The 27,408-nt window shown below is 37.4% G+C and overlaps 1 protein-coding gene across 1 annotated transcript; it reads left to right on the top strand.

Moving 5' to 3' along the window:
- Positions 1-998: 998 nt before the first annotated feature.
- Positions 999-26,355, top strand: nid1a (nidogen 1a). Its single transcript, XM_065296236.2, has 20 exons — positions 999-1,247; positions 8,456-8,764; positions 9,142-9,371; positions 9,445-9,728; positions 10,168-10,302; positions 10,383-10,634; positions 10,723-10,923; positions 11,311-11,544; positions 12,989-13,126; positions 14,250-14,378; positions 14,560-14,703; positions 15,252-15,371; positions 16,690-16,917; positions 18,048-18,214; positions 20,851-20,977; positions 22,146-22,317; positions 22,466-22,623; positions 22,933-23,056; positions 25,814-25,926; positions 26,018-26,355. The coding sequence occupies exons 1-20, from the start codon at positions 1,050-1,052 to the stop codon at positions 26,140-26,142; spliced, it is 3,588 nt and encodes a 1,195-aa protein (XP_065152308.1). The 5' UTR covers positions 999-1,049; the 3' UTR covers positions 26,143-26,355.
- The last annotated feature ends 1,053 nt before the right edge of the window (positions 26,356-27,408 follow it).

Below are 27,408 nucleotides of genomic sequence, written 5' to 3'. Positions count from 1 at the left end.
AAAATATCTTTCTTTTTGTTCAGCAGAACAAATAAATTCTTTGTAACATCTTGATGGTAAATGAAAGAGTAATTCGGTAATTTTCCTTTAGGTGTTTATCCAAATAGTTTCTATTTTCATTTATCTGTTATGATTTAGTGAATCATAATCTAATGAGTCTGTCGCTGTGTATTAGCACACAGGACACTAACTAAAAGTTAGTAATTATTGTTCAAATTCAAAGGGAATGAAAGTGGACAACAAACAGGGTTTTAGTCCGATGGTCACTTGGATCGCAGCCAGATTGTACCATCAAAAAGGAAAGCACCGATGTTTGCTGGTTGTATTGGTTTTCATTATTTCACTAGACTGGTTACACTGGAATTGTGCTAGTGAAAGATGTTGATGAATGAACACTGTGTTCTGTATCACGGAAGGTTTTGAAGTTTGGAGCAACCCATTTATGCATTTGGCAGTGTCTTTTCTCTGGGATTGAATCCATGGCATTTACTAAAAAACATACCATGGTACTGTATGAATACCATATTAATATAGCACAATATTTTCATGATTTTTCAAAGAAATTTAAAGAATAATGAATATGGTACCATATCAAGACAAAACTGTCCAGCCCCTGGGAACTATCCCATAACATCTGCTGATGAAAACTGAATTCACTGTAAGTTAATTGCTAAATGCAAACCTAATGTAAACTGTGGACGCACAAAGACTTTTTGGCTAGACTTGCTTGTGACGTCCCAGAGATCGATTTGAACCTTCATTGATCTCATCTGAATGCTCTTTAAAAGCAACTTTGATCGCACTTTAAAAATCCTGCTATCGCTGGAATGTTACCACAATCAATCCCGATGCTAATAAACAACCCAAATGTAAATAAATGAAGTGAAACATCCACGTGTGGTTCGGTATTGCTTATGTTAAGTCACTTTCAAACACTGATAGAAGTGCCCCTTCACTGAGGAGCTGATGGGAGGAGCGACCATACTTCTGTTGTTAAATCTGACAGACAGAAGTTCAGCAGCAATTTTAGTCTCAGCTTCGGTTCGGACATGGATCGACAGGGATGGTCAGTGTGGATCTTACTGTTGGGATTATCGGTGTCTGTCAATGGGATAACACGGCAGGATTTATTGTCGTTTGGAAGCAAAGCGGGAGATCAGCAGCTCAGTGACGCCAATGACGACACGCGACAGATTTCACTCGATAAACCCGTCACATTTTACAATAAACAATTCGACAAGATTTATGTGAGTATTTCCTATTTATATAATTTTAAATGTATTAACAACACTGAAAGTACTGTTGTAAACTGACACCAACGTAGTTTTAATTGGACATCATGACAAATTGATGTACATATTTATGAGGTAAAATTAAACGATCAATGGTCTCAGTGTACACGTCTTCAGAATAAACATGATATACAACACAACATTATTTTGCAGTACACTTTAGTTAGTGGGTAGTTTTACAAACCGAGCAAATTGTGTGCATGTGTAAACGTATTTAAATGCCAGGTGCGTGTCAGTGTTGTATTATGTATTCTGGTAAAATTGTAAATAAGGGTGCACAATGTAGACAGGAATAGTTAAAAAATAATATTGAATTTTTAACATATGTATTCACGCTGATAGTTATTATAAAATGTGTCCAGATAATTGTCATGTTTAAAATTTAATCTCTGTAACGTTAAACATCAAGTCTGAATAGAGAGCATAAAAGCAACGTGTCTGATGTTTTCTGAAGTATCTGTTAGTAGCCTACTGATAAAAGTCACAATGCAAACTCTGTCCTCTATAGTGTATTTACTTAAGCTTGCAAATGCCTGTAAAAATTAATGTGGTTTGTATTAAAGTATTTTCATTGACACATTGTGTTAACAAGAACAGCAGATTTGGAAGTTAAACAGCATACAGCACATAGACAAACAGCTCTTTATACTCCTAATTGTGTAACACATCATTTGGGATGTTTCGAAAAAGAAATGTCCTTTAGGTTTGTTACAGTATATAGAAACCGATCATATGTTAACTCTTTACTCCAGAAAAACATTATGATTGTGTATTAATTGTGTGAATGATCTCCTGTATTATTTCACATGCTTTAATATGTTGTTTTTGTGCATGCTGAATTTTCTCAGAGGATTTGAATAACAACTAGATAGAAAAGTTTGAAGACAAACTTTATGTTGGCTTGACAAAGCCTAGCCTGAACGTTTAAAACAGATTGAGAGAAATTTAAAACAAGTTTAGTTTAGTATTATAACTTTCCGTAAACATGATACCAAAAGTTACCATGTTAGCATGTTTAGCACTAAGTTAGCATGATGCTAACATGAATTAGCATGAAGCTAGCATGATGCTAACATGAATTAGCATGAAGCTAGCATGATGCTAACATGAATTAGCATGAAGCTAACATGAATTAGCATGAAGCTAGCATGATGCTAACATGAATTAGCATGAAGCTAGCATGATGCTAACATGAATTAGCATGAAGCTAGCATGATGCTAACATGAATTATCATGAAGCTAGCATGATGCTAACATGAATTAGCATGAAGCTAGCATGATGCTAACATGAATTAGCATGAAGTTAGCATGATGCTAACATGAATTAGCATTGTGCTAACATGAAATAGCATGAAGCTAGCATGATGCTTACATGAATTAGCATGAAGCTAGCATGATGCTAACATGAATTAGCATGAAGCTAGCATGATGCTAACATGAATTAGCATGAAGCTAGCATGATGCTAACATGAATTAGCATGAAGCTAGCATGATGCTAACATGAATTAGCATGAAGCTAACATGATGCTAACATGAATTAGCATGAAGCTAACATGATGTTAACATGAATTAGCATGAAGCTTGCATGATGCTAACATGAATTAGCATGAAGCTAGCACGATGCTAACATGAATTAGCATGAAGCTAGCACGAAGCTAACATGAATTAGCATGAAGCTAGCACGATGCTAACATGAATTAGCATGAAGCTAGCACGATGTTAACATGAATTAGCATGAAGCTAGCACGATGCTAACATGAATTAGCATGAAGCTAGCACGATGCTAACATGAATTAGCATGAAGCTAGCACGATGCTAACATGAATTAGCATGAAGCTAGCACGAAGCTAACTTGAATTAGCATGAAGCTAGCACGATGCTAACATGAATTAGCATGAAGCTAGCACGATGTTAACATGAATTAGCATGAAGCTAGCACGATGCTAACATGAATTAGCATGAAGCTAGCACGATGCTAACATGAATTAGCATGAAGCTAGCACGAAGCTAACTTGAATTAGCATGAAGCTAACACGATGCTAACATGAATTAGCATGAAGCTAGCACGATGTTAACATGAATTAGCATGAAGCTAGCACGATGCTAACATGAATTAGCATGAAGCTACCACGATGCTAACATGAATTAGCATGAAGCTAGCACGATGCTAACATGAATTAGCATGAAGCTAGCATGATGCTAACATGAATTAGCATGAAGCTAGCATGAAGCTAACATGAATTAGCATGAAGCTAGCATGATGCTAACATGAATTAACATGAAGCTAGCATGATGCTAACATGATTAGCATGAAGTTAGCAAGATTTATTATGAAATTAGCATAAAGCTAGCACGAAACTAGCATGAAGCTAGTATGACTTAGCATGGAGCTAGCATAAGGCTAACATGACCAAAAGACCCAACCCCCTTGTCTCTATGATGTTCGGATCCAGAGATATAAGGCTTTGTTTATTATGTTGCTAGGGTGCTCATATTTGGTTGCTAGGGGCGTGGCTTCATACCTCAATAAGAATCCTCAGAGACTGATTGGATGCCTGAGTAAAATGAGCCCACCCCCATGTCTCTGTGACACTGTGCTGCAAAGATATCCATCTGGGCATTTTATAATGGCAGTCTATGGGATATGTTGCTAGGGTGCCCAAAAATGGTTGCTAGGGGCGTGGCTTAATAGCTATGGGGCGATCCCGAGAGACTGATTGGATGCCTGACTAAATTGAGCCCACCCCCATGTCTCTACGACACTCTAAAGTGAAGATATTCCATCTGGGACGCTTTTATTCCCTTATATGGGCATGTTCCCTGCCCCATTATAAGTCAATGGGGAAATTTGGGTGGTCCTTATGCCCCAGGGGTGAAACTTACACCCCAATGTGATGTATGTTCTTACACAGTCTGCCAGCCTCTTCAAATGTGGTAACCCACAAGTTTCTACAAATTTCTCGCTTGCAGCTATGACCCGTCAAAGTTTGTCGCAATGTTAAGTCAATGGAAAATTTGGGGTGTTTGAGCGCCCCGTTTAGGAATTCGGTAGGTCCCATCAGTTAGAAAAGTCATAGCACCAATCTACGGACCAGTCTTAAAAGTTTTGTAAAGTTTTGTGGGTGTAGCTTGAAAGCTCTAGGAGGAGTTACAATTGGTAAAAAGTATGAACAGAAGAATAATAATAATAATAATAAGCTTAGATCGAAGAACAGTATGTTGGCTTTGTCAAGCCAACATAATAACATGCATAATTACTTTTCCTACTTTACTTCCTTTGCCAAAAGTCTTTTAGGCAATTTCCTTTTCCAGGAAATATGTCAATGTTTTTGTTTAACATGAGCATTGTTCATATTTAGCTGACTGCACTGCCCTATATGTGCATAACTTAACTTTTTGTTGTTAGTTTTGTAATGTAGTTTAAAACTGCAAAGTTAGATGAGTGAATGACAAGGTCCTTCATCAGTGTTTGTAGGATTTCCGGCAGAATACGAAGTCCATGTGTTGCAACATTCTGAAAACATCTGGAAATGCAGTTAGTCCAAACATGCACATATGCTTTTGTTGCTCTCATGTCTGATTTATTTAACCGCTCAAGCCAGTCTCTCATTCACTAAAGTGTGCTCATGTTCAATCCTGTGATATGATTATTAAATAATACCATGCATTTTTTATAATACCAAAGCACAGATCACAGTTTCCCCCTTCTTGTCCATCAGTAACTCCATATACAAACATTTCGTAGTGATTTTCATTGATACGTTGATATTTAAATTTTCACAAGGTAAGCAACTTTACGGGGCGGTTTTCCAGACAGGGCTTATCCTAGTCCTGGGACTAAAATGCATGTTTGAGATGGCCGAATTTAAAAACATTTTGCACTCACACATCTTAACATATATCAGTGCCATTGTTTTGTCTCACATTACACACCAGTAATGTTTATCTGTAAGGTATGTTTGTGAAAACTACTTAAATGTCTTAAAATAACTAAGTCCTGGACTAATCTAAACCCTGTCTGGAAACTGCTCCATTTAAAGGAATAGTCAATTTTCTTAAAAGAAAAATCCAGATAATTTACTCACCACCATGTCATCCAAAATGCTGATGTCTTTCTTTGTTCAGTCGATAATAAATTATGTTTTTTGAAGAAAACATTGCAGGATTTTTCTCATTTTAATGGACTTTAATAGAGCCCAACATTTAATACTTAACTCAACACTTAACAGTTTTTTTCAACAGAGTTTCAAAGGACCATAAACGATCCCAAACTAGGCATAAGGGTCTAGCGAAACGTTTGTCATTTTTGACAAGAAAAATAAAAAATATGCACTTTTAAAACACAACTTCTCGTCTAGATGATCTTATGATCTTGAGTGAATTTAGCCATGGTAACAGATTTTTACTGTAGGTGGTGAATCGCTTTAAGTAATTTTTTTCTTTCTACCATGTTGTAGGTTTCTTCAAAAATACAAAAATTTGATAAAAAAGCTGAGATAATTGCATTTTTGTGAAGGACTTTTGTTAGAGATCAGGGGCCGTATTCACAAAGCATTTTATCTTATCACTAAGAGTACTCCTAAATCGCACTAAAAGATTTTAGCTAGGAGTTTTCTCTTAAAAGTTATTCACAACGCCTTTCAGACCTACTTTTAGTAAGGAAAAATGATAACTCCTAAACTAAGAGTGAGTCTTCGTTGCTACGGATGACGTCAATTCTCATGCACGAGCTGCCTCGCAATGACCACAGTGATTGGTTGTTAGATGACAGGGCTGTCATGCGGAACATAACACAGACGCACCAAATCATGGAATTACAATATCGAAATATGTCTGTGTCCTATACAAAATAATAATAATAGTAATGCCATCGAAATGCATATATTAAAGAAAAGTCGTGAATTAAATTAAATTAAATCAAGCCTAATACAAATGAAAACCGCCAATTGCCTAATAATAAAACGACATTGCATTAACACTTGCTTGATTAATGTACATTCTATTAGCCTAAATAGACTACTTAAAACAAGGAAATGTTGCCCATATTAAAGAAGCCTGCCTAATGTAATAAATAAATGATGGTGGAACTCGCCAAAACGAAAAAAAAGCCCAAGGATCAGTTACTGCTGCTGGCCCAGTTGGTGCTGGAAAAAAGAAACGTAATAAAAGGGAAATTCGGCACTGAGATATCAAGCAAAACTAAGCGTGAGACATGCGAGAAAGTGATGCGCGGGTCAATGTACAAAACAACTGGCACCCGACCAACGTTTTCAACTAACCCGCTCGCAACTCGGACCGCAAAAAATAAAAAATAAATAGTGTACCCGACCCGCTCCCTGGCCAGCATTTTTTTTGCAAGTAGTAATTGTTTAATAGTTAATTGCCATCTTTATTTCAAACGACCCGACCGAACGCGACCCGAATATCATAAAAAATATTTTTGGATGACTCGTGACCGCGGGTGCCGCATGCATCCGCTCATTTCGGATCAACCCGCGCATCACTGGGGAGAGGATTTGTTGCAGATCAATGCAGCATTCCCGCTTATGTCGCGGACCCCGGACGAATGCGAGAGGCGGTGGTATATGCATTATAATCGCAGTAGAGGGTTGAGATTGCAGCCTTTAAACAGACTAGCATGGCAACAGGTATGCCTATAATATTTAATATTTAATATCATTATTGTTTCATGTAATTCTAAAAAACTTCCTGCTTGTCATGAATGTAATGAATTATGAAACAAATGTTATAAACAATATGATTACATTAAAGTGTGCTTTTAAGTAGCCTATGTGCAATGCTTTTGAGTTGGTGAAACTGTCCATGTTAAGGAGGATCAGCACCTAAGACATTTTAAGATCTTTTGTGAATAGGTCTTAGTGAGTTAGGAGTCCTCTCGACTTCTTTTAAGCTGTCCCAGACTTAGGTGCTACTTTTAGGGCTAAAATGCTTTGTGAATTACTCTTAGTGAAAAAAATTAGGAGTCCTAAATTTAGGAGTGACACGCCCATTATTTTTAGGAGTTGCTCCTAAATTCGCCAGTTAGGAGCTACTTTTAGCCTTAAAATTCTTTGTGAATACGGCCCCAGATTCAGAACGAACACAGAGTTTTTACTGTTTTTGGATCAGTGGATGCTTCAGTGTTTTAAAAGTTGGGTAAAAGCGTCACCTAGTGGATAATAGTGGAAATATGGATTACCGTAAAAACTCGTCATTGGCAGGGAAGCATTTTCTCTTGACGAGATATCTCATCAGTAGCGGGGAAAGAGTTAATATTTACTGTACCTTCAACAGGGGTCCGTACACTTAGGGGACGTACACATCAAAGCTTTTACACCCGCGGCCGGCGCATGCTTTCAGTTGTTTCCAATGGAAGCTCGTCGTTTTTCAAATAAGTCAGCAGCTAGCGTTTTTTTTTCACGCTGAAAGCCGACGCTCTGCGTTTTTCCGCGCTCAGCTCTGAGCACCAAGAATTGAAAGAAATTCAACTTTGGGTGAAAAGCTCCGTTCGCCAATGTCAGTTCTCACATGCCCATCCAATCACAATGGAGGAGGGGTAGGACAAGTATCACAACAACCAACCGTCTCAGAGCTACCAAAACGCTCGGCTGAATAAAGCTGGCGCTCAGCTGAAAAAACAGCTGGTAAAAAAGCTTTGGTGTCTCCCGCCCCTTAGTTTTGTTGGTTCAACTCAAAAAAGTAAGTTGCCTGGTTTCCTTAAAATTTTAAGTTACTTTAACTTAAAAATATTAGTTAACTCAAAAGTTTTGTAAAAATTGTTTTCTCGAAATTAAGGTAACCAAGTAACTTACTTTTTTAAGTTTACAGTGTGCTGGTATTACTGGGGGTCCTCCAAATATTGTATGAATGGAAAAAAAACTGCATCAAACTGCATTGATAGGCTAATAAAAAAATATAAAACTTAAAATGAAAAGCATAACATTCAGGTTTTTTTAAGTGTGTGATCCTGTAAAGCTCAGTGGTGAGCATTCGGTTAGCAGTTAAAAGGGTCAAGGTTCAAACCCAGGGAACACACTAACTGATAAAAAATGCATACCTTGTAAGTCACATGTAAAAGCATCTACCAAATGTGTAAATGTTAATGTTTATGGTCATTTTCAAACACAAATGCACTTATATTTTATATTTTTTCTGTCATTCAGATCAACACTAATGGGTTCGTTGCTCTGAAGACGCCGACAGGTGAATCTGAATATTTGGGCAACATGCCGCCCAGTTTTGGAATGATTGCAGCTCTGCAGGGCGATCTGGATACCAGTGATGGTGTTGGTAAGGTGTTTTTCCGACAGGACACCGGTTCAGCGCTTCTGCGTGATGTGGCTAATCACATAAACAGAGCTTTTCCTGAGCAAGATGAGATAAACCCCAGTCACGCTCTGGTGATCACATGGGTGGATGTGTCTGCTCACCAAACAGAGACCAGAGGAGACGGCCTGGAGCATGGAGAAAAAGTAAATTCACTTGATTTATAGGACATTTATAGTTGAACGTGAAATTATTTTGTGTTTACATTTATGTGGTTGGTTATAAACAAACAACTTTAGAAAGAGAACATTGACCTTTTGTGTTAAAGCATCTGCTAAATATGTAATTGTAAATTTAAATGGATATATTTGAGCAAAGACAAATCATAAAGAAATCTCACACATTAACCTAAAACATCTCCATTTTGCCTAGTGCTAGAAACACCAAGATCATGGGTTTGAATTCCAGTGAACACACAAAGATATATCTTTTTAATCACTAATTTAATTACTTATTTATGGATAATACTGCAATTTATTCATTTGATTGTGTAATTAATCAAACATGTGCCTAAATGTTACAGCGAAATACGTTTCAACTGGTCATTGCTTCAGTTGAGAAGATGTCCTATGCGATATTACTCTATCCAAGAGATGGGATGCAATTCCAGAGCACTGGTTCTACAGGGAATAGTTACACAATGCACGCTGGCTTCAGTAAAGGAAAGGAGCCATATCTCTTAGGTTCTACGAAACAGGGACCTTACTATCGTATCACAGATGACACGGAGGCATCTGTCAGAAAATTAGCTGAGTAAGTACTCTTCGTGTCAGTTTCATCAACAATAACGACAACTTTTATCAAACCTTTTTTGTTGGACTTCTAGGCAAACTAACTCTGGAAAGCATGGTGTGTGGGTATTTAAAATCGGAGCAAACCCCGACTTCACAGACATTGTAGCTGGAGAGGTGCCAGATCTACCTGCAGATTCTCATCAGTACAGCGGCACAGTAAGACACAACCACCAATATCAAGTGTATCCTGATGAGCAACATAGTGTTTACCTTGGGCCAGAACACCCACCACCCATTCAGGTGGAGACCATTCAGTTCACTCCTGAAAACCCAGAGGTTGTGGAGATTGAAAACGATGATGGCATCCATGTCGATGGTCAGTGTCACAGTTTATTAACTGCAATCATTTCCTAAACTATATGTTGTTTTGTTTTTTGTAAAAAAAAAACATGTAATCAAGTGTTCAAGGTATCTTGTTTTAATTAGGGATGCACCGATATATCGGCCTATAATCGGTATCGGCACATAAAAGCATTTACCCCCACTATCAGGCATCAATTGATGATCAGGGCAAATAATATGCTGGTACTCAAAAACTGATTTTTTTAAACAAGGAGTAAAAAGCAGAACTATCGTATGTATCGGTATCGGTAGACGTCATTCTAATAAATAAAATATCGGTATCGGCACACAAATTCTGCATCAGTGCATCTCTAATATAGTATTTTTTAAATAAAAAACAAGACAATATTCATATAAATAAAATGCTAATTTATATCATCATCATCATATTTTTACTTCTTACTGCTGTACAGTATTCACGTACAACCTCGGGGAATGCGGAAGTCAGAAATGCTCCAAATTTGGTGAATGTAGAAATTATCCAAGTGGACGATGTTGCCAGTGTAAGCCCGGTTTCTACGGCAATGGTGTTCAGTGTGTATCTGAAGGTACTTTAGCATTTCGGTCACATTGAAATAATGTAAGCACTAATTGTCCAGTGTAAGATAATGAGATCATTCTTCTGTAGGTATTCCTCAAAGGATGAATGGAAAAGTGAGCGGGAGAATATACGTGGGAGACTCGCCTGTACCTGTTGAATTTGCCAACAATGATCTTCATTCGTACGTGGTGGTGAATGATGGGAGAGCGTACGTGGCCATCAGCGCCATTCCTTCCAGTGTCGGCTTCTCGTTGCAGCCCGTGTCATCTGTGGGTGGAGTCATCGGATGGGCTTTTGCTCTTCAACAGCCTGGATTCAAGAACGGCTTCAATATTGTTGGTTGGTTTTAATTGTTCGATTAATCTATACAATGTGCTGTGCCTTGACATTGGTTTGATATGCAGTAATGTGTTCGATCACACCTTAGGTGGAGTTTTCAAACGTCAGGTTGATGTGACCTTCCAGCCGGGCGGCGAGAGGTTTACCATCTCTCAAGAGTTCAAAGGCATCGATAACCATGATCACCTGATTGTTGACACCAGACTTGAAGGAAAGATTCCCGAGGTGCCGCATGGAGCCCAAATACAACTGGACCCCTACACCGAGATCTATCAATTCAGCAGTAACTGTAAGTGTGACGCTTACAGAAGCCAAACATCAGATACACTCACATGACTTTTGTACAGTAGTTACACTTCAAAGTTGTTTTAATGGACATTTATGCATTAGGCAAACACTTTTATCCAAAGGTATAAATTTTGTTTATCAGTATGTGAGTTCCCTGGGTGTGAACTTATGACCTTTTGTGCTGCTAATGCAATGCTCTACCACTGAGCAATGCACTGTATATACATATACATTTATGTGAACTATTTCTCTAAACCTTAATGTATGTATGTAACACAAGATTTTATAGATTGGTTTACTAATAATCACATCATGTGATTTTTTTTTTCCCCATATTAAATGAACCATCATTTACACACGTGTTGCCTTTTATGTCTCTTTCCGACAGTAATCACCTCATCTTCCACCCGGGAGTATGTGGTCAGTCTACAGGATCAGCGTATCCATACCAAAAGCTATCAGTTTAGAGAGACCATCACGTTTCAGGGCTGCCATCACGATGAATCGAGTCGAGACGTCCCGTCTACTCAGATGCTGAGCGTCGATCAGGTGTTCGTCATGTATGATGTGAAAGATGAGCTCTTGCGTTACGCCATGAGTAACAAGATCGGAGATATCAATGGTGAGGATTGCTCAGAATCTTACTGACACCAATGGTTTAAAGTCGGCATGAAATTGAAATTAAAAACTTTTAATTATTTATGAAATATTGTAGTGTTTGTTATAAATAACTTATCAGTGTGCTTCATTATTTTTTTATTCGTTATATTTAATTAAACACATTAACTTTCTCCCCTCCTCAAAAAGACTTCTCTTCACTCCCTGTCCTGAGGAGTGGCGCGAAAGCATGGTTATCGGAGACTTGTTTCTCTTTCCGGGAAAAGATCACAGAGATTAGCAATTAGCAACATGGCCCAACTTCCAATGATGCAATCAGTTTTCAATAGACAAAATCAAATCCCACCCAACATATTTTCTAATTTTAGAAGCTGTTTCAGTCAGATATATGCCATGATAGAGAAAAGAGTCAGACAAAACTTCCGTTTCATGGTGACTTTAAATAACTGCACCAATATATTACAGAAATTGACACCTATTGACATGTTTATGTTTATAAATATTTAGGTGCATTTAAAAAAAATAAAAAATATTTAATTGTCAATCAAATATTAATAGAAATAGATTCTAAAAATAATGCAATTAATCTAATCAAACAATCATATGGCAGTAGCTTCAATGCATTTAGGGGTGTGGTCCTGGTCAAGACAATCTCCTGAACTCCAAACTAAATGTCAGAAAGGGACATAAAGGTGATTGAAGCAATTTTGAGTGTGGTATGGTTGTTGGTGCCAGACGGGCCGGTTTGAGTATTTCACAATCTGCTCAGTTACTGGGATTTTACATGCACATATTCTAGGGTTTACAAAGAATGGTGTGAAAAGGGAAAAACATCCAGTATGCGGCAGTCTTGTGGGCGAAAATGCCTTGTTGATGCTAGAGGTCAGAGGAGAATGGGCCGACTGATTCAAGCTGATAGAAGAGCAACTTTGAATGAAATAACCACTCGTAACAACCGAGGTATGCAGCAAAGCATTTGTGAAGCCGCAACACGCACACCTTGAGGCGGATGGGCTTCAACAGCAGAAGACCCTACCGGGTACCACTCATCTCCACTACAAATAGGAAAAAGAGGCTACAATTTGCACAAGCTCACCAAAATTGGACAGTTGAAGACTGGAAAAATGTTGCCTGGTCTGATGAGTCTCGATTTCTGTTGAGACATTCAGATGGTATGAGACAGTCAGAATTTGGCGTAAACAGAAAAAGAACATGGATCCATCATGCCTTGTTACCACTGTGCAGGCTGCTGGTGGTGGTGTAATGGTGTAGGGGATGTTTTCTTGGCACACTTTAGGCCCCTTAGTGCCAACTGGGAATCGTTTAAATGCCACGGCCTACCTGAGCATTGTTTCTGACCATGTCCATACTACAGTCTGAACAGTTTTTGATGGGAAAATGTGTCATAAAATCAAAGTAACATCTGGTCTCCTGTGCTTCATTGACAGGTGGACAGACTGAAGAGAACCCCTGTTTTACCGGTAGACATGGATGTGACACTAATGCCATCTGTAGACCTGGAGAAGGAACTGAGTTTGTATGCGAGTGTGCTTCAGGCTTTGACGGAGACGGACGCGCTTGCTACGGTACAGAATTTAAAGAGCACACATTATGTCCGTTTTAAAAGATGTTTAATGTAAGTCGCAGGTGTGCCTAGAATGTGTCTGTGAAGTTTCATCTCAAAATACCCCACAGATTTGTTATAGCATGTCCAAAATGCGTTGTTTTAATGTGTGTACCTTTAAATGCAAATGAGCTACAGCTCCTCACTCCCTTGTCAAAAAAAACAGTGAGTGCTCTTAGTTTAAATAGATCTTATTCCTCTGAATAAGCTACAGTCTGAGGCAATATTATATTTAGCCACATTAGTGTTACGACATGCTAACAAAAGCTTTTGGGTAAAATTAACCTGTCAGTCAGTGGCTGTGGGCGGAGCTTTATTAGTGTGATGTCGCATTAACAAGAGAATCAAAACACCTTTGGTCTAATGATGTGGTGAGGGTGGATTTTTTAAATTATAGGGTTGTTGTGTTCACACGCTGCTAACACACATGTATGTCCAAACACATACATGTGCTCTTTAATAAGTGATCATTATTAAGAGGATCTCAGAGATTTGTTTTGATTTGGATTAGGAGTCGATATGAACATTAAGTGGGAATGAACATCAGCCTGATCTGTTCTAACTCCATCGTTTTATTTAAAACCATCTCCTGTTTTAAATCCCTCAGTTATGTCCTCCCTCCCAAAGCCAAGTTGACATGTGTCCAGCAAAAAACGATTTCATCTTGTTTCCTGTCCTTAGGTGGTGGTTACCAAACCAATCTTCTAATCTGATGTCTGAATTGTCTTAGTTTGTCTTGAAATATTGCCTGAGTATGTGACCGATCCCCTGCTGCTTAAAGGAAATTACAAAAAAGAACAGATGTTATCTTTAAAACCTTTAATTATGGTAAAGGATGTTATCATTGTTAGTTATCCATGGGAATGTAAGGAAAAGGAAGTCTTTTGGCCTTCCTAATGCACAGATTTGAAATTGTGAAACAAATTTGGTTCTTGTCTGTTTACAGTGACTGTAGACATAACATAAGAGTGTGTTTACATGAATACCCCAGCAGACAGGACAGAGATTGTGTATGTGACTTCATCGTAAACAACACAATGAAGAGATGTTAAACATGAATATATGTAAATATTTCTATACATTAGATGTCGATGAATGCAGGGAATCTCCTCAGATCTGTGGACCCCATGCGATCTGTAATAACCAGCCTGGGACTTTTCGTTGTGAATGTCAAGATGGCTTTCAGTTTGCTAGTGATGGACGGACGTGTGTCGGTAAGTTAGAGTTTCGTTGCTCAATATCTGTTTGTACATGGATTCGTTTGTACAAGAAGATACTAGATACATCCTTTGTGCTATTTTTATTTCTATGCGAATATTCTGTAGATAAATTCAAATTAATTCAATAATAAAGATACATATGTGTTATGTTATGTTGTCTTGCATTGGATTGTAGAGGTGTCACGGCCCGTGGATCCGTGTCAGATCGGTACTCATGACTGTGACGTCCCTGAACGAGCTCGCTGCAGTTACACCGGTGGATCAACATATATCTGTTCCTGTCTACAGGGCTTCGTGGGAGATGGACGCACCTGTCAGGGTGTGTTTCTCTTTAGCAGATATACAATACTTCAAGTTTATAAGAATTAAATGAGAGGGCATAATGTACAAATTTACTTTTAATCTTTTTTTAAAACCTTTGAAAATGCAGTTATTTGTTCCAACATGATTCTATCTAGTCTTAGAATTATTTAAATTGTAACATATTTATATATAATATATTTATACATAAATAAATATTAAAAAGCATGCAATAGCATGCACATCAATGTAAATTGGGTGCTCGACAAAAAAACGTAATAGTGTAAAAATGCAAAGTCGGCAACGTCAAAGCTCCAAATATATAAAAAAAAATGTATTATTGAAAGCTATGCATGGCATCAAGGTGACGTTTCAAGCACGCAGGCTCTTCATCAGCTTTTAATAATAAAAAATGTTCATATTTTTGGAGCTTTGGTGTTGCCGACTTTGCATTTACATAAATAAATATGAAATGCATACAGTATATATTAAAAAATACATCCATTTATTTTGAGATATAATGCTGTAAAAATACAGCTCTATAAACATTTAATATCTTTCTTTTAGACATAGATGAATGCCAGTCAAGTCAGTGTCATGAGGATGCCATCTGCTACAACACACCTGGATCATTCAACTGTCAATGTAAACCTGGTTTCTATGGCGACGGTTACCACTGCTCAACAGGTAGACTATATTTTACTGTAGATGAATGTGAAATGTAGAAAATTAGTGCTTAATTTTACTTTTTGATTCATATCAAATAAAGAATATTTTGTTTCCTTAACCAATGCTGTCAGTTTAAAGGTGACATAGAATGATTGAACGGGGTATTTATTCTTGTTCTGTGATGTGACATGTAGACAAACCTTTTTTTGTTTGGGTCTGTAATGCCTTAGAAGCTTCCTAAAAACCTCTCTCAGATAGCTCTATCAGGGTGGGGGATTTTAAACAAGTGGTTTTGCATTTATTTGGCTCTCCCTACTGGCTTAACTTGCAATCTCATTACTGATTGGCTTACTTTGCTGCCACTAAAAAAATGTAGCCAATTATTTTAAAGTGGAGGGGCAGTTAGATGCCTGTGATGTCATAAGCATCAGTTTTTCAGATTGGGCCGTTTTCTGGCTGACATTTCTAAAAGAGGAATTTCTATGAGACTGAGATGTTTAGCATGTTTAGCACTTTTTGTATGTTTGTGAATGTGGGTAGACTACCATTATTCAACAAAGACCAGGTAAAAATGGTTTTTCATTCTCTGTCCTCTTTAAATTAAATTCTTTCTCGGAGGTTTGTCAGATAATATGACATTTACACAGACCATATATTTGTAGTTTGTAATATTTTTTATGTTGCATTATAGTGAATCAAACATTATAGAGTACATTTTATTGAGAGATTGTGATCATGCTGATGAGTAAAGTTGTTAAACAATGTGTATAATATTTCATACTATGCTGTTATTCAAAAGAGAGTTTATATTGTGACGGACCTCATAAATCTCTTGAAGACATTTACTGATGGATTGCCCTTCAACTCTTTAAATATTACAACATGACCTGACATCTTAACCTCTCTTAATGTCAGGGTTAAACCCTCACAGCAGGATTCTCAGTCCGACAGCTGCTGTCAACTCAGTTTAAAAAAAACTCATGAAAGTTTTATGGCTTTATTTCTTGTTTATATACACTTTTAATGGATAAAATACTGGTGGATTGTAACATTTTGTATGTACTGTACTGTATCCCAGCAAGCAATAACCGAAACAATGAAATGATGGCTAACTATAGAACCAATAAAGTCCGGCCATGAGTTACCCACTTCTAACCTAAATAACGTTGAGACTTTCACTGACAGCCCAAATTTTGTTTTATTTTAGCCAAAATTGCTTGCTGGGCTGTTGCTTTCATAATCTGATTTGCTTTGGGAGGGATGAGCAAGCGCTGTCAGTCGGTTTGACCGAGAGACTGAATTTGAAGAGTTTTGTATCGTGTTTGGGATTGTACAGATGGTGAGAAGACACAATGTGAGATTGATCGAGAAAGGGCTCAGGGTGCTACTGAGTATGGTCCTCGAGGTCCTCGTCCTATTCCTGGTCAGTTTGTACCCACCTGTGATGTCCACGGTGACTATGATCCCATGCAGTGTCATGAGAGCATCGGTCAGTGCTGGTGCGTGGACCGTAATGGACGTGAGATTTCAGGCACACGCACAGGACCTGGAACTTTTCCTGAATGTGAGTGTAACTCCTGTACATTCATAAATGTAACTTATCATGGTTGAAATCACAGTTTAATAGATCTTCTGTGTATACATTCATCTTCTTTTAGACAAACTTAATCTGAGTTATATTAGAAAATGTCCTGGCAGATCCAAGCTTTATAATGGTAGTAAATGGTGCTTCTGATTTGAAGGCCAAAAAAGTCCATCCATTCTTCACAGAAGTAATCCACACGGCTCCAGGGGGTTTATAAAAACCTTCTAAGGGCCATCGATGAGATTTTGTACGAAAAAAAATCTATATTAAAACCTGTACGAACTAAAATAACAAGCTTTTGGTAACGACCGAAGCATGTTCACTTCTCTCTCGTCTCATCTCCACTATGTCTCGTATGCTACATCCCACGCCATTTGGTTTTATTTTATTCATCCCCTGGAGCCATTTGGATTACTTCTGTGAAGGATTGATGCACTTTTGGGGCTTCAAATCAGAAGCACCATTTACTACCATTATAAAGTTTGGAACAGCCAGGGGATTTTCTAATATAACTCCGACTGTGTTCTTCTAGGAAAAAATCATATACGTCGTTGCAGGTAAGTAACTCAAGGGGTAATTAAAATTTTTGGTTGAACTATCCCTTTACGTGTTAAAGCCATTTTCTTATTTAAATTTAAAATAAGAATGCAAAGCAAAAGTTTTGACAAACAAAAATAAATATTTAAGATTTTGTTCTATTTCAAGGTTACCAATAAAACAAGCAAATGTGACATTATGCATGTTAACTTACACAAGTTAATGCTAGCTATCATAAGAACATAAGAGACACAAAACAAATGTATTGTTTTTTTTATTTACTCCAAGACCTTCCACAAATTTTAATATGCTAATCTAATCGAATTGAGTCAATAGTGTGAGTTGCAAATATTAAACATCAATAAAATTAACAATGTAAGCAGGAAGTAGGCAGAGGCATATCCAATATAAACAAAGATATGTATACAAATTAAAAGATAAGATGCAAATACAAAGAGTAAACACTTGTGTTGAAGTACAGTAGTGGTCTTGGTCCTTGCTATCAGCTAATTGTCTGTCATTTTGCAGATTTATCTCAAACACACAGTCATTTAAATTATTTTACTCCTCAGGCCCCGATCACACACCCGGCCCGATCAGACCGACACCCAGACCCGATGTCAATCCTCTTCCTCCTGGCAGTCACATCCTGTTCACTCAAAGTGGAAAGGTCGAATATATTCCTCTGGACGGCCATGACCTGAAGAAGACTGAAGCAAAGACTGCTCTACACCTGCCGGTAACACTCTTAACACAATCCACTGTATGACACTTACCTGCTTTACATCCAGTATTTTAATCTGTTCAGTGCTGTTCACCAGAATTACACAGATTATCTCCTTAACAGTTAATGCAGAAATGTGTTCCTTTAGCTCAGCTAGTAAAGAGATGTGTACAATAATCATGGGCTTAATTTCATAAAATACACACAGTGACGCAATGTATATCTTAAATGTGAACCTGGACCACAAAACCAGTCATAAGTCGCATGGGTATATTTGTAACAATAGCAAACAATACATTGTATGGGTCAAAATTTTAACATTTAGGATGTTATTTAAAAGATCATGAGATCATTTAAAAGAGATACTTTGTAAATGGTCTAACGTAAATGTATTTGTTGCTAAAGACAACATTTGGACAAATGGGCACCCTCAGATAACAGATTTACAAATAGTTGTATCTAGGCCAGATATTGTACTATCCTAACAAACCCTAAATCAACAGAAAGATTATTTATTCAGCTTTCACATGATGTATACATCTCGGTTTATGACTGGTTTTGTGGTCCAGTAATCTCTGTGCATTACTGCAGAGTTTACTCTAATAATGTTATTCATTGCTGCGATTTGTAATCATGCGTTATGTAATTTGTTTATACTGCAGTTCTGTTCATACTGTAGTTTGTTTCTCTTTGCCAGATGATAACAGAGGATGAGTAATGTTGGGGTGTCTGGAGAGTTTTAGGATTGCTTAACTCTGTTTTTCTTGGAATATTATACTGTAGTATGGGAGATGTTTATTAGAGACACATGCTGTGCCTCCCTGACATAAGAATCTGAGGACAAATTTCAGGAGAAACAGACCAATTGTATTTATAAAAGAAGAAACCTTTTAGTGTGTTAATGTGCTTTCTGCACCATTTTTGCCTAGCCGCTCATGAGGTAAATTTATTATATTGATTTCTTATGGATCTAAAGTACACAGGCTTTTTTTGGTTTTGTTAGCTGTCATTTTAGAAGTCACCGAAAGGTTGTAGGCACTTAATGTAATGTGGTCCAATTCACGTTTTTAAATTTTTCTTTGGTGTGTAAGTGTGTATTAGTACATGTTAGCGATATGCAAAGGTACATACCTCAAAGTAAACCATGAGGCGAGTAATCGTCTCCAATGTAAACTCTTATCTTGGACTACAACAAACACACAGATTGTAGGCAACAGTTTACTTCCTGGTTATTGGTTAAACATTTAATTTTTTTCCACTTTGAAATCCATTCAGCAGATCTCCGGGTCTGGCGCTTTTAGCATACCTTAGCATAATCCATTGAATCTGATTAGACCATTAGCATTGCGCTCAAAAATGACCAGTGATGATGTAATGACATTACGCAGCACTCGAAAATATTTCCCTGCTATTGAAATTTACCAAGGGGACTATTTTCGGGCTCTGCGTAATATCATTGCACCTGCCATGTTATAGCAGCAAAGTCCTTGATTATTACGCCGGAATGAGAGTATAGTTCCTAGCATATCTGCCTAGAAAATCACAACTTTAAATTTTTCGTCAATGTAACTACAGAAGAGTCAAGTTTTAAATAGGAAAAATATCCAAACTCTTTGGTGATTTTTGAGGGCGATGCTAATGGTCTAATCAGATTCAATGGATTGTGCTAAGCTATGCTAAAAGTGGTACAGACAGACCCGGAGAGCGGCGGAATGGATTCCAAAACGGTAAAAATCAAATGTTTAACTCTAGGGGAGCTGGAAAATTATACTTTTTTTTTTTTAAAGTGGAGTGTCCCTTTAACTTTCAAACAACGCTTCAACCTGAATGGTTGATTGTGTTAGGGGCAGGGCCATGCTCTGTGGCTCCAGTGCATCATCGAGTCACAGTTTTAGCCCCGCCCAAATAATCCTGAACACCTAAATGTGGAATAACAGTTTTAGGGTGTAACTCCACAATTCAGTACTACATAGTTCACATTCTTTGTAATGTGTTTCAGCAATATGTTTCTAACATTTGTAATGTGTTTAGAAACAACTGTGTTTTTGTAATGGCTTTACACTGACTTTAAAGTTAAATTGTATACATTCACAATTATAGTCTATCTCTTGAAACTGATTTGTCTTGGTTGTATAACTCCTTTTCCAAACTTATCATTTTTTAAGTTTCTTTCCGGGAGATTTTGTTGTTTGGCCCTGTATTTGCTATTTGCAGCTGTCTGTTTGTAAAAAAAAAAAATCAACATAAATCTACTTTTCTCGATAAGTTTTAGCTGGACAAGCAGCATGTGTGTGTGTGTGTGTGTGTGTGTGTGTGTGTGTGTGTGTGTGTGTGTGTGTGTAAGGTTTATCTTCTTGTCTTGTAGCTCCACAGATCGACACTGTAGGGTCACTGTTGATCTTGTGGATCTCCTGTTCCAGCTGCTCTCATTTACTGCTCACATGCACACATTTACTGTAATGACTAACATCAGTAAAAGCCTATAAACTTCAACCTTTAAGCATTTTAACAAATCTGGCAGACACTCATTTGAATGACTCGCATTCTGCATATGTGGTTTGTGTTTTGTCTAGACATTATTTAATAGACAACAAAACACAGATGAATATGTTTGTGTCTTAATAAGCTCCATATGTTTGTTAAATACACAGGAGAAAGTGTTGATCGGCATTGCATACGATTGTTTGGAGAAGATGGTCTACTGGACGGACATCAGCACACCTGCTATTAGCAAAGCTAGTTTACAAGGAGGAGAGCCGATCCATCTCATCAAATCAGGTACAGTAAATATACTCGCCCTTATATTTTTCTATATATCCAAATTTTTATATATATTTTACCATAAACTATCATTAGATGGTCAATACAAGTTCATAATTTATCCTCCATAGTTTGGTCATTAATAAATAAGCAACACCTTCAAAGCTAACTGTAATTTAACATTGAAATTAAGTTTTCTCTTATATTATATGTTACCCTGGACCACAAAACTAGTCATGAGGGTAAAATTTTTTAAATTGTGATTTATACATAATCTAAAATCTGAATAAATAAGCTTTCCATTGAGCTATGGTTTGTTAGGATTGGACAATATTTAAAAATCTGGAATCTAACCGTGCGTTCACACCAGACACAGTAGAAGTGGCAAAAATGCACTATTCGCGCGTAGTTGGACGCTTGAACATTTTGAGTTTACTCGCTTCATTCGCGTATGAATGCCACGCACGAAATTGTAGTCCTTCGAGACATTCACACGGAAATTCGCATCATGGGAGGGGCTTTTGTGGCTCTGCTCGTTTCTTGTAATCACGTCACTACTAGAGCAAGCTCCTGATTGGTTAACGCGACACGTTTTTCCGCCAAAGTTCATTTATCAACTTGCGCGTTTCCCGCGGCAACGCTCAATTCGCGTCATTTGCGCGAACTAGTTGCGCAAATGAGGCGGATTCGCGTCCACTGCGCCGAGCTAAACGCCTCATTTGCACAGTGAGACCTCCAGATGCACGTAAATGCGTCTTTTCATTGACTTAACATTGAAATCGCTCGCGCTTGACGCCTCTACCATGCCTGGTGTGCAAAAAATCTCAATATTGAGATAATCTTCTTTAAAGTTGTCCAAATGAAGTTCTTAACAACACACATTACAAACGATAATTCATTTTTGTTATATTTATGGTAGGACATTTACAAAATATCTTCATGGAACATGATCGTTACTTAATATCCAAATGATGTATCGAGAAAATGTATCATTTTGACTCATACAGTGTTTTTTGGCTTTTGCTACTAATATACCTGTGCGACTTGTGACTGGTTTTGTGGTCCAGGGTCACATATTATGTCAGTTGAGCTGTTTCTCCATGTTTTTTTCCCCAGTTGATTATGGTTCCCATTGAGAAATCACACATTTGGCACTGGTTGACCTCTAAACCGATTTATGTTTCAGATCTTGGCAGTCCTGAAGGTATTGCTATTGATCATCTGGGCAGGAATATGTTCTGGACGGACTCCATGAAGGACCGAATTGAAGTTTCGTTACTTGATGGAACCCAGCGTCGAATCTTGATTGACACAGACCTTGTCAACCCCAGAGCCATCCTCACTGATCCCATCAATGGGTGGGTGACCGGTTAAAACAACAACAGTCCAAAATACAATTAACTGCTTCATTAGAAACTTTGACATCTACATTTAAAATCTGTCATCATCGTTGTTAAAGGAAAGTTATTGCAGTGTTTACCAACCAAAAGTGTGTTTCTCCTTCAGCTACATCTACTGGGCCGACTGGAACCGAGATTCTCCCAAAATTGAGATGGCTTACATGGATGGCACAAATCGAAGGGTGTTGGTCAAAGACAACTTGGGCCTCCCTAACGGTTTAACTTACGACCCTCACTCCTCACAGCTCTGTTGGGCAGATGCCGGTATGTTTCATAGTTCTGCTAACATAGTCCATACTGAGAAACATTTACTAGGAATAATAAACTCAAAGCTGCTAAAACTAAAAAAAAAATTATCTTATTAAACACAGTTGGCATACGTCTGCCGTTTCAGCCGCGTTTAAACGTTTTGGTGTACACGCCTCCTTATGGATGATTGTGTAATATTTAGATAAACAGATTAAAATATTTAAAATATAGCTATGTTAGAGAGTTAAGATGACACATTTAATCTATAAGATGATGGATGTGCATTTATGATGATCATAATGAAATCTGATATCTTTCATCCAGGTACACATAAAGTGGAGTGCATGAATCCAAACCAGGGCAACCGGAGACAGCTTATGGAGGGAATTCAGTATCCGTTCGGAATGACTACAGATGGACGCAACCTCTTCTACACTGACTGGAAGAGGTTAGCCTGGCTCTGTTTTTACCCATTATTAGATCAAATATAAATCAGTGTCATACACATGTCAAATATGCAGGGTTCCCACGGGTCCTTGAAATTCTTAAAAGTTTGTGAATCTGGGGGGGAAAATTCAAGGCCCTGGGAAGTTTTTGAAAATATACATAAATAACTACAGGTCATTGAAAGTGCTTGAATCTATTTTATGCAAGACGTTTTCTGGAAAAAAATCCATATTATTCTCTATGTTGTGTAGGATAATATCATAACAATTCTAGACTTTTTAAGCACACTTGCTAAACTGTTCGCTTTAAATGCTTATATCTTCTGTATGCGAATGTTGATTCATACCAGAATAATTTTTTTGCATAGTTGTGATTGACACATCAAAACGTCTCAGGTTACGCATGTAATTGTTGTTCCCTGAGAAGGGAACGAGACGCTGCGTCTCCCTTGCCATACTTCCTGCGTCCCTGTAACGCTGTCTTTGGCAATATTTCAGATAGTGATATACTTCCTGGCCTCCGCGTCACCCTGTCTTTGTCGTTAAGCTTCACCATTGGTTGAATTTGATATACACATTCAGACGCACTTACCCCTGGAGGCGTCCCCAAAGTGTCACCGCAGTGACGCAGCGCGATTTCCCTCGAAAGGGAACTGTAACAATGTATCTTAAAAGGTAACACAATGTATCCTTGCTCTCACTTGAAAAGTGTCCCCACATTTAGTCCTTGAATTTAAGGGTATTGGACCTGGAAAGTCCTTGAAAGGTCACTAAATTTGAAGTCAACTAAGGTGTGGGAACCCTGAATATGAATATTTTGAGTTTTCTACAGATCTCTGACACTACATACGAGCTCATATGATTCGCTGCAATATTACAGCGCTATACTAAGTTAACATGTGGAAAAAAGTACAAAGTTCAGATCTAGATTTGCCACAGTGACCCTTCAATTTCTCTGTGAACTGTTTGCTATGTCAAACAAAATCCTGGTCAGTCTGTGAGAGCGTCAGCATTTTAAACATTTCATTACTTTATTTTTGGGCAAACAAGGAAACTGCGATAGTTTAAAATTAGCGTTAGATGTGTGCAGCTTCATGATTTTTTAATTTTGGTTAAATTCATTTAAAATTTAACAAGATGTAAAATAAATCTTTGGTGTCTCTAGGGTATGTATGTGAATATTTAGCTCAAAAAACCATATAGATAATATAATATAACATGTTAAAATGGACACTTTGTAGGTGTGAGCTAAAACGTGCCATTTTGGGTGTGTCCTTTAATATGCAAATGAGTTGATCTCTGTACTAAATGGCAGTGTTGTGGTTGGATAGTACAGATTAAGGGGGGGGGGGGGGTATTATCCCCTTCTGACATCACAAGGGGAGCCAAATTTCAATGGCCTATTTTTTCACATGCTTGCAGAGAATGGTTTATCAAAACTATGTTACTGGGTTGATCTTTTTCAAATTTTCTAGGTTGATAAAAGCACTGGGGACCAAATGGTAGTACTTAAACATGAAAAAAGTTTTCATGATATGTCCACTTTTAACTATTTAGTCCATTAAATGTTAACATTAGACAAATAAAATATGAATTCTCATATTTCTATTTTATTAATAGCTCAGAAAAAATCATAATTGGCTCTGCCCCCAAACTCTGCCCATGTTTTTTGCCTACAAACATGTCTCTCTCATGCACTTTCTAATTATTGTTTCCAATATTAGAGTCTATAGCAAAAATCTCAAATCTACAGCTCAAATGTCACTTTACAGAAAGTGCTGGATGTCCAGGGACCATTGACCTGATAACAGTACTGATAACTCATGTCTGTTTACTGTAGCAGTAACCAACAATTCGTTGCTGTCCTTCCAAAAGCTTATATCTCCATATGTTTTTTTATTTTTTTTTTATCATAAATCATTATTATAGGTCACCCTTTATAATTGTTTTGCTAATATTTAACTAATAAGCGTTTTACAAAGGGCTTATCAACTTAGAAAATCCAACACAGTGTGTGCACTTTTAATAATAAAGTGTTTTTCTTATTCTTGACAAAGAGACAGCAACGAATTAAAGGTTCATGGTTATATATCATATTTGTAGTCAGTCTAAAAAAATTGATACATGCGGCATAAACACATATATTATAGTGATTAGATGTAGCATTAATAAATATTTCTTTTCAGAAAACCGAAAACAGCATCTCTATCTCTTGGATGGAATAGACAGCTGAAAATCTGTCATGTTGGTATTTAAGGATGTGAAAAGAAAGGTGAAGGTTCAGCTTAACAGCTCTCTGTTCTTCTGAGACCTTGATGTTTGTTACGGATGATTCCCTGAACAGCAGCATGTGTAGTTTATGAATGTGTTAGTTATGCGGAGAGGCTGTACTGAGGTCAGGCTGCCGGGGTTTAAAGGCTTCTGACAGCTGGGTGTAATTTCACGGCCTGTTCTGGGTCTTCTCTGATCATTCCTGCAGTCCTTTCCGCTCGGTTAGTAAATGTCTGAGAGTGGACAGAGGAATGTTGAATCATAATATCAACATTCCGCAAAATCTGTAATTGGGAAAATGACGAAACGTCTGGGAAGGACAGAATAGATTTGAGGATAAAATGTTTCCAGTGAACTTTATCCATTGCCACTGTGTGCATCACATGATTTTATTTGTTATATATTAAACAGGTTTTCTCTATAAAGAAGAAGAAATGTAAAATAGCAGTTGTGTTGTATCTGACAATGCCATGTGTGTTGTTCATCAGGGGCGGTGTAATCGTTGTGGATCGTTTCGCTGGCACAGAGCTTGATGAGTTCCAGCCCCAGAAACGAACGCGTCTCTACGGCATCACCACGGCACACGCTCAGTGCCCTTCTGGTATGGGTTACCTTTACATTTAGTTTCTGTTTACATTATGCAAGATGTCTTTAACAACTTCAAACAAAATTCTTGTGATCTTTCTCATCAGGTCAGAATTACTGCTCGGTGAATAATGGAGGCTGCACTCATTTGTGTTTGTCGACTCCTGCTGGTCGATCCTGCAGATGTCCGGACAATGCTGTAGTTTGTGTGGAACGGGAAGGCGGGTATTAAAGATTCAGAGTCGGAACCAAACTCGTGTGATGTTATATACCAACCATTCATTACAACAGATACTGTGAAGTTTCACAGAACCGTATCGAAGTTTGTGATAAACTTAAGATGTAATAAAGCTCTGTTTTCACTCTGTGGTTTAATAATAAAAAATCTTTGCCTTAATTGTGTTTATGATGCATTGAAGAGCCATTAAATTCTTTTTAAATAACATTTCTGCTGTTTTTTTTTTAAAAAGTGTGTTTGCAATTTCATTTCTGTTATTTTTATAGTCTATAGTCTAAAAATGTGCTTGCAAGAATTCACTTCATTATGGCTGTATTTTAGTTATCTGTTGTTTGCTCATATGTGTAACACTAAAGTATACAATTTTTTTACTACAAAAAAACCCCCCAATATTGCCTATTGTCACAGTGTGTTTTTGTGAGGTAAAGCATTGTGTTAGCGGCACAAAAGACCATGCATTTGAAGGGAACACAGATACTGATAAAAATGTATAGCTTGAATACACTTTGGATAAAAGCATCTCTCAAATGAATAAATGTATTTTTGTTTTCAAACATCAGTAGTTTTGTAACTTTTATTTATTTGGGAAACCTTTTGAGCATTCATCCTAAAGCGATTTACCATTCAAGTGTCCCACTTTACCCTAAATCTCACTAGTAGCAAGAGTGAGAGTAAGAGTGAAACGCAATTATAAATATTTTAAAGGGGACATTTCACAAGACTTTTTTTAAGATGTCAAATAAATCTTTGGTGTCCCCAGAGTACATATGTAAAGTTTTAGCCCAAAATATCATAAAGATAATTTATTATAGCAAGTTAAAATTGTCACTTTGTAGGTGTGTGCAAAAATGTGCCGTTTTGGGTGTGTCATTTAACATGCAAATGAGCTGATCTTTGTACTAAATGGCAGTGGCGTGGTTGGATAGCGCAGATTAAAAGGGTGTTATTATCCCCTTCTGACATCACCAGGGGAGACAAATTTCAATGACCTATTTTTTCACATGCTTGTGGAGAATGATTTACCAAAAAGTTACTGGGTTGATCTTATTCACATTTTCTAGGTTAATAAAAGCACTAGGGACCAAATTATAGCACTTAAACATGGAAAAAGTCAGACTGTCATGATATGTCACCTTTAAAGCTGCATGAATGCCATATAGACCTTGCTTATGTTCAGAAGAACTCCTTTTGATTCAGTAAAATTCAGTAATGGTCAGATGCATGAAGACGCATCATACAAAGTGTGACCACCAGAGGGAA

The sequence above is a fragment of the Paramisgurnus dabryanus genome, chromosome 20 (assembly GCF_030506205.2).
Source record: "Paramisgurnus dabryanus chromosome 20, PD_genome_1.1, whole genome shotgun sequence".
In the NCBI taxonomy this organism is placed as follows: Eukaryota; Metazoa; Chordata; class Actinopteri; order Cypriniformes; family Cobitidae; genus Paramisgurnus; species Paramisgurnus dabryanus.
Note: the sequence above shows the minus strand (reverse complement) of the source record. Positions and strands in the feature narration are given on the sequence as shown.

Excerpts from the sequence above, each read along its gene's own strand:
- nid1a (XM_065296236.2), top strand. The coding sequence starts at position 1,050 with ATGGATCGACAGGGATGGTCAGTGTGGATCTTACTGTTGGGATTATCG. Across the intron at positions 14,704-15,251 it reads AGATGGACGCACCTGTCAGG|ACATAGATGAATGCCAGTCA; the intron begins GTGTGTTTCTCT and ends TCTTTCTTTTAG. Across the intron at positions 18,215-20,850 it reads AGACTGCTCTACACCTGCCG|GAGAAAGTGTTGATCGGCAT; the intron begins GTAACACTCTTA and ends TTAAATACACAG.